Source organism: Halyomorpha halys, unplaced genomic scaffold (assembly GCF_000696795.3).
Source record: "Halyomorpha halys isolate HHAL.00 unplaced genomic scaffold, Hhal_1.1 Scaffold566.1, whole genome shotgun sequence".
Lineage (NCBI taxonomy): Eukaryota > Metazoa > Arthropoda > Insecta > Hemiptera > Pentatomidae > Halyomorpha > Halyomorpha halys.
In genome coordinates this window covers 230,248-237,368 of record NW_027106661.1, presented here as the reverse complement: position 1 = coordinate 237,368, position 7,121 = coordinate 230,248, and the positions used below count along the sequence as shown (strand labels likewise).

At 28.1% G+C, this 7,121-nt stretch overlaps 1 protein-coding gene across 1 annotated transcript in view; it reads left to right on the top strand.

Annotated features, from left to right (window-relative positions):
• LOC106684285 (protein BCCIP homolog) overlaps nt 1-5,711 on the top strand; it is a 7,696-nt gene extending 1,985 nt beyond the window's left edge. Inside the window, exons 3-6 of the mRNA XM_014426269.3 lie at nt 349-438; nt 1,854-2,041; nt 2,595-2,778; nt 3,562-5,711. Coding sequence (XP_014281755.1) covers nt 349-438; nt 1,854-2,041; nt 2,595-2,778; nt 3,562-3,732 — 633 coding nt within the window. The 3' untranslated portion in view covers nt 3,733-5,711. The remainder of the gene's footprint in view (nt 1-348; nt 439-1,853; nt 2,042-2,594; nt 2,779-3,561) is intronic.
• The last annotated feature ends 1,410 nt before the right edge of the window (nt 5,712-7,121 follow it).

Genomic DNA, 7,121 nt, shown 5'->3' with positions numbered 1-7,121 from the left:
ATTAAAATGTAATGCAATTTATATATGCACATATATTTTTTTTTTGGCTTAAGTCCTCCATTGAGGACCTATATAGCCCCAGAGAGGGAATGTCAAGGTTCATTTCTCGGGGCCGCCGTGATATAAATATTCCCCAGGTGGGAATCGAACCCACAACCTTCTGAACCAAGCGTTCTGGGACCCTCGCCCCAGCCCTATATTTATATTCTAACTATATATCAGAAGTGTCTTATATACAAACTGGTTAATAAATAATTTGTCAATTGTTCCTGAAATGAATGATTGCTGTTAAACCATGAATATAATAAAATAAATAAATATTTCTTATCCAAAAACATTTTATTTTAGCAAAGTGACAATGAGGTGGATGATGATGACGAGGATGATCCAAATGACGTTTTTGGAATTACAACAGTTGTTAACTTAACTGAAAAACAGGTATTTCTGCTTATTATATACTCCTTGCTATAATTTATAGGCAGGACCTATTGTAGTATAAACTTGACCATTTGTTCAGTTAAGAATTGATACTTTCATTTTGCGTAGTAAAACTTTTGTTTCTGTTTTTTATTATTTGAAAAAGAATTGGTAAGTGTTTGCTTATTATCAATGTTGTGGTGTTAATGTAGTTTGAATTATTTAAAGAAAAAAAAAGGAGAGGTTACTCTCAAACAGCTTCTGGATTGAAGAATTAATTATCATCTGCTAATGTTTGGTTGAAATAATATTAAAAATTACTTGATCATTCAAGAAAGTAAAATAAATGAAGAGAAAAAAATTGACCTTTGAAGTCTATAACACTATTTATTGCTATGATGACAAGTTATTTTTGCATAACATGACTCAATACCAATATTGTTAATTTTTTGTTTTGAGTCATATTTTTCCATACTGTGACTCAGTTCTGATTATAACCATTGCTAATTTTGAAAATATATTCAGTATTCTTAATTTGACATTGTACTATTATTTATGTGTACTTCATTATAAACAAAAATAATGCATGTCTTAACTATCCTTTTATTAATTTTGAATTATAATATCAAATTCGAAGTTGATACGTTAGTGATTATTTCATTTGTGCGCTGAGCTATGTGATCCCTAAACTTTATAAAAGGGATAGTATAAATACTTGGCTGCAGTAAAAAGAAATAGAAATTATTTATTTGAGATAGAGTACATCAATAGAAACAGAATGCCTTTATTCTTTCACTGGAGCACTGCCGTTTTTTTTATCTCAGCTTATTTATCTTACAACTTCATGTATAAGTTATTCAATTTTTTGTATCAATAAATTTTTTTAAAAGAAATAAATTACTTTTTTTATTTCTCAAATAAAATTAATTGTGTATATAAATTAGAACTTTTTACACTAGTGATTTAGAAATAGCTTCCTTTATACTGAATGAACTCGAGTAGTTTAAACACAAAAATGGAAGCCATTTTTATTTGTGACAGGTATTTTATATCACATTTTTATATTGGTGTAAAAAATAAATTAAAAAAAGAGGTAAAATAAATAGATAAAAAAATTATAAAATATATAAGAAGAGAGAAAAAGAAAAGTTAATCACAAAAACAATGACATTTAAGGATTAAATAAAATAAATAATTGACTTCTTATGGGAAAAAAAAGTTAAATTAAAAAAAAGACGAAGAAAAACAAAAATAATATTGTAGTAATGTCAAACCATAGTTTTAGCTTCCTAAACTCATTCAAAATTCTTATTTGCTTGGGTATTATATTTCTTTTAATATGAAAAAATTTGTAATCATTATGACTAATTGTAATAATTTTAACTGTTTTTTTAAGTAATCAACTATTTATTTATTCATTTGATATATAATTTTAGAACATCGAGTGCATATCACAATTGAGGACGCTTCTGGTGGAATTAAGCACTGAACACGGAACAGATCGTTGCAGTACTATGATAAGAACCTTGCTATCAGATAGTTCCAAGCCACTTGGTCTCGTAATTAACGAAAGATTTGTCAATATTCCTGCACAAATATCAGTTCCTCTTTTGGACTCGTTATGGTGAGGAACATTATTTTGTTATAATATGTTTAGTCTTGTTATTAATATCTAAATTCCAGATTTATTTGTATATGATTTAATTATTGGAAACTATCGCATACATAAATTGATATGATTATTGCAAATTCTATATAATTTATTGGTGCCAAAGTGTGAAACCAAGTAACTGTCAATAGATAACATTTTAGAAAAAAGAAAAAAAATCTAATAAGTGATATAACATAAATAAATGCCTGCATTAGTTTATTTTGGCAATTGCTACCCCAAAAAATATTGCCATGGGGTAAATTTGACTTTTTATAGTTTTTTCCATTGTCAGGGTTTTTTTTACTGAGTGCTCTCATCCTTAATTTAGAAAAATTTGGTAGTCAGGCATGAATGCTACCAAATTACTACCAATTCATAAAACAGGACATGGCTACTGAATTAAAGGCTCTTCTGGAGTTGCAATTTAAACCGTTCACTAATTAGTACCAAATGTTAATATAGTTTTAAAAGTAACCTATGAATTCAAGTTGTTAGCTAAAACTTTATTTACTTTTTGTATTTACAGTAAAGAAATAAAGAAAGCTTGTGAAAAAAAGATGGCCTATGATTTTACTTATTACATTTTCATTTGTAAATTGTATAAAGTTGATGGTAAGACCAAAGGAAAGAAGAAAAATAGAAAAGGACAGAATCCCATCGAAGAACAGGATGTTATTTGGTCGAATCCTGAAGAGGAACTTTTGGATGAAGTAAGTCAATTTTCTATTATCAATGTATTGCAAAATTTTATAATATGAATTAGTTCAGTTTATAGCATGTTAATTGATCTCAAATATATTTTTTTAATGATGGCTGATAGTTACTATGTGTAATGGTAACTACTTGGGTTCCATTGATGACCATTGTAAATAATCATAAAGTTAATACATTTTAGATTACAATTATAATGAAGTATTTATTATAGTTGACCTTAGGTATAATGTGGGAAGAAGATTGTTGAGGGTTGCAGTCAGTAGAAATTGAAACAAATAGGTGTTACTTATTTTATTTGTGCTGACGTTTTGGCCTAAATTATAGGTCTTCATTAGGGCTAAAAAATAAAGTGAAATAACATTCGTAAATGAAAATAGAAACAGTATAGTAAGAAAATTAAAGATTACTTGTAATTTTTTTTTTAATACTGTTTCTGTTGTTTAATTTTTAATTCATGTTTGTTATTTCATTTTGTTTTTTCAGCCTTACGAAGGCCTAAAATTTAGGCCAGTAAGTCAGCACAAATAAAGCATGTTATATTTATTTATGTTAATATCTACTACCTTAACCTCCCCTCCTGTCTTCTAGAAAATAAAATTAGCTTGATATTTGATTTTATAGTACATTTTTAGCATGAAAATGAATGTATGTATGTATTTTCTGTTTTGATACATATATTTTTAAGTTGCTTTTTTTTTCTTCCAATATTTGGAAAAAGAAAATTTAAGAGTAATAGTTTTTATTGAAATCTATTTTGACATGAAAATTAATATTTTCAGGTTGCTGACATGAAATTTGAGTTCAGTGTCAAGAACGAAACTGACTCTGGTCTAAGTGGAAATTGGCTTGAAGATGACATTTCGATGACACCTTTTCGCAGAGTCATTTTGTTGGACGCTAAAAAACTTGAACCACTTATATCCAGGATTCAAGAATTCGTCAGTCGCTAAAATTTTGTTGCGCTAATTTTTAATCAAGAATGCTCTCATGTTACTCTGAAATAATATTGTTTTAATTATTAAGAAATATAGATTTGTATTATTTTCTTTTTTTTAAAAAAACATTTTATAAAAGTATTTCTTGTGCTTCTAGCTTCTAGTGATAAAGATCTGAATTCTTTTTTATGCTGCAAATTGCAGTAAAGTGATAAACGTAATCCCTAAAAGACTCGCAACTTTCGTATGATAAATATATATATTTATATCATCAAATTGAAGCAACATATTTTGTATCTTTTGAGATACTTTTGTACTTTTTTCTAATTTAGAGTACTTTTTGTAACTGTAGACTTTAGGTTGAAAGGTATAGATTGATCAAGACTGGTTGTATTAAAAGATATTTTTCTTGCCTTTAGTCTGTTTGATGTACACTTTGAATTAGTTGTTTCGTTTCATATTGAGTTGTTCGTAGAACTCCTGATGATAAATATGAGGTTGCCAAGAATAAATTATTGTGATAAAATTATTCCATTCTTCTGAATATTCGGTCTTATTTGTTTTTAGTTTTATTATCTTTACTAAACTGATGATAGATATCATTTTTGTTTTAGTATTTGCTTAGGTGTTATGTTAATCTGAGTAAATCTTAATTATTGAAAGAAAAATTAATTTCTTACAGGGCATTATGCTGAACATAAGTTGATATAAATTGTTTATTTAGTAGTTTTGTCCGATTATTAAAACAGCGGGTTTTCAAAACTAATTAAAAATCAAAAGATATCATGTGTTTTCTAGTCAAATTTAAAGTTGTATTCTTAAATTAACTGATGGGCCTCATAACAATTTGTTTTGTGTCTAATCTTATTAATCCAATATTTTTCCTCTCCCTTCAACATCATTTCATATAAATTGGTAAACAGAGAAAAATCTATATCTCTTTGGATCATTTTAGAATCTAATTTACATTTGAACCAGATAACTCACATTTAATCAAGAACCATAAATGCAAGCCAATTTACATATTTTCATGGCTAAATTTATTTTATTTCTGAACTATTCTGCATTAATATTTTTATTTTTAAAAGGTAAAATATATATTTTTACAAACTTATGAAATGCTTTTAATTGTTTAAATTCTTAATAAATACCTATCGAGCCTAAAATTATGAAGATTATATATAATTTTATTTTGTTGCAATAATTTATTTTACTTTATCCCAATTCATGTGATATTTATAAATATTGCTATAAGTAATTTTTACCGATTTCATATAATTCTTACTAGTAATAATAGTAATTATGTAACACTAAATTCAAGAATCTCAATGGCATTCTATCACGTCTTGTTATGACTTGGGCTCATCAGTTAATATGTTGCTAACCAATGGAAAGATCAAAATTTTCCCTTTTTAGAGCTAAAGATTCCCTCTTTTATAGTGCTTGAACTTTTATCATTGTACAAATATTCTACATTGAATTTTATCTATACCTAGCTTATGTGCTTAAGATGATTATTCTTAACATGTCCTGTACTATTATAAAAATGAATTAATGGTTTCTGTTTGTTAAATGTTTTTATTTAATGTTAAACTGATAAGTTGGGGATTTATATATTTTTTCTAGTTATGATAATCATAGACATTAGAAATGACTTGCATATGTATTACAGATCATATTGCTGTTCTGTTCCATGGTTGATAGCGGGGGTTGTCAATCTTAAGAAGAAAAAAAAAAAGATTTTTTTTTATTTAGATGACATTAAGTTAAAAAACCTAATATTTGTTTTCCTATTTTAAATAAAAATCTAAAGAGTGTTTGATGTGCAATGGTTGTTTAGTTAATGTGGTATACATTTGTTGTGTATAATATGTAAATTTTATTTTATAATATGCTTAAGATAAATTACTTTTTGTAGTTGATTTGCCGACTGTAACAAGTGCGCTTATCTTTGCTACATTGTGTACTTAATTAAAAATATAAATTCAAAACTACCTTACTGATTTTTTTCCTTTTTTAAATTGTTTTCAATTATCATATTTCCTTATCTTGTCAATATATATTTATTCGACAGGATAGGTCCCTTTTCTGGCTCTCAGGGGTAATGGATTTTGACAAATGAAGTGCCAAAAGAAAAACAATTTATGGAGTTTTAACCAATTTCAATTCTGACAATTTAATAAAAATGATATTTGTTTTTTTTATTTTAAATAGTATTATTTTATAATCTTTGTTTATGTGAAACTTATACTAGGTTGTATTTTGTTTTTTTATTTACTAGGTATTAATAAGATGTTACTTTATTTATTGTTATAGTAAATAAATAAAAGTGTTTAAAAATTTAGGTGGTTCTAAAACTAATGTTAGTAAATTGGTGGATGGAGACTGGACAAGTTGGGTTGAAAACGTTTTCGGCATGGACATCATGAATATACCAGACCCTATAATTTGATTGATTGATGATTAATTAAATCCTGAAATCTCGTAGGCGGGACATAGGATTGCCTCGAAGTTCTGCTATCTGTCTGTCTCTAGCAAGTTCTTTAACTCTGAACCACCTTTTCTAGGATTCACCTCAAAGCTCTGTTGAGTTTTATCAGTTATCTTTTCTAATGGTTTACCCTAGCCCTTTCAATTTTTGAAGCTTTATTACCTTGTCATTTGGTTCTTGCTCGGTCAACTTCCAAAGCTAGAGTTTTTAGCCACAACACTCAGTATTATTTTGAGGACGTTTATTTATGAAAGTCTAGTTTTTTTGCCTTCAGCTTGGTGAGTTTCCATGTCTCACATGTATATTTTAATTGCTGTTGAAAAGCCGAACCAACTGGCCAGAGTTTAACTATACTCTAAGGTAGTAAAATTTGTCGATCCTTTCTAAAGCCTGTTCTATAAACAGATTTTTCACACTTCTGAGACCAGCATGTCTATGTGCTTCCCTTCAGTTTTTAAATAGCTTTTACATTTCTCTAAAGCTCTGGGCAAAATAGCCCCAAAGTCTAGATCTTTGACCTTCTGCAGTAATTTTTCTCTTCAGAATGCTTTTCTGAATATAAGGCCAAGTACTATTCGAAACAATATGGGGGAAAGCATACATCCCTGTTGTTGATATTGAAAGCTTCTGAGAGTCTACCCTCCTGGTCAGAACTGTGCTGAAGATAGGAGCCCATGTACATTTTCTTGGCTATATTTACTTTTAACTTGGGGATCCCAACAGCCTCCTTGACATTACACATTTTGTCCCTAAGGCTATCAAAAGCCTTCTCAAAGTCTAAAAAGACAAGATAGACCATAGGTTGAAAGTTGGTGAACTGCTCAATAATAATTTTTAAAATATTTATCAAAAGCCGCCTGAATACCCATCCTCCTACCGTCCTATCGCTTTGTTACCTATCATGGGCAAAATC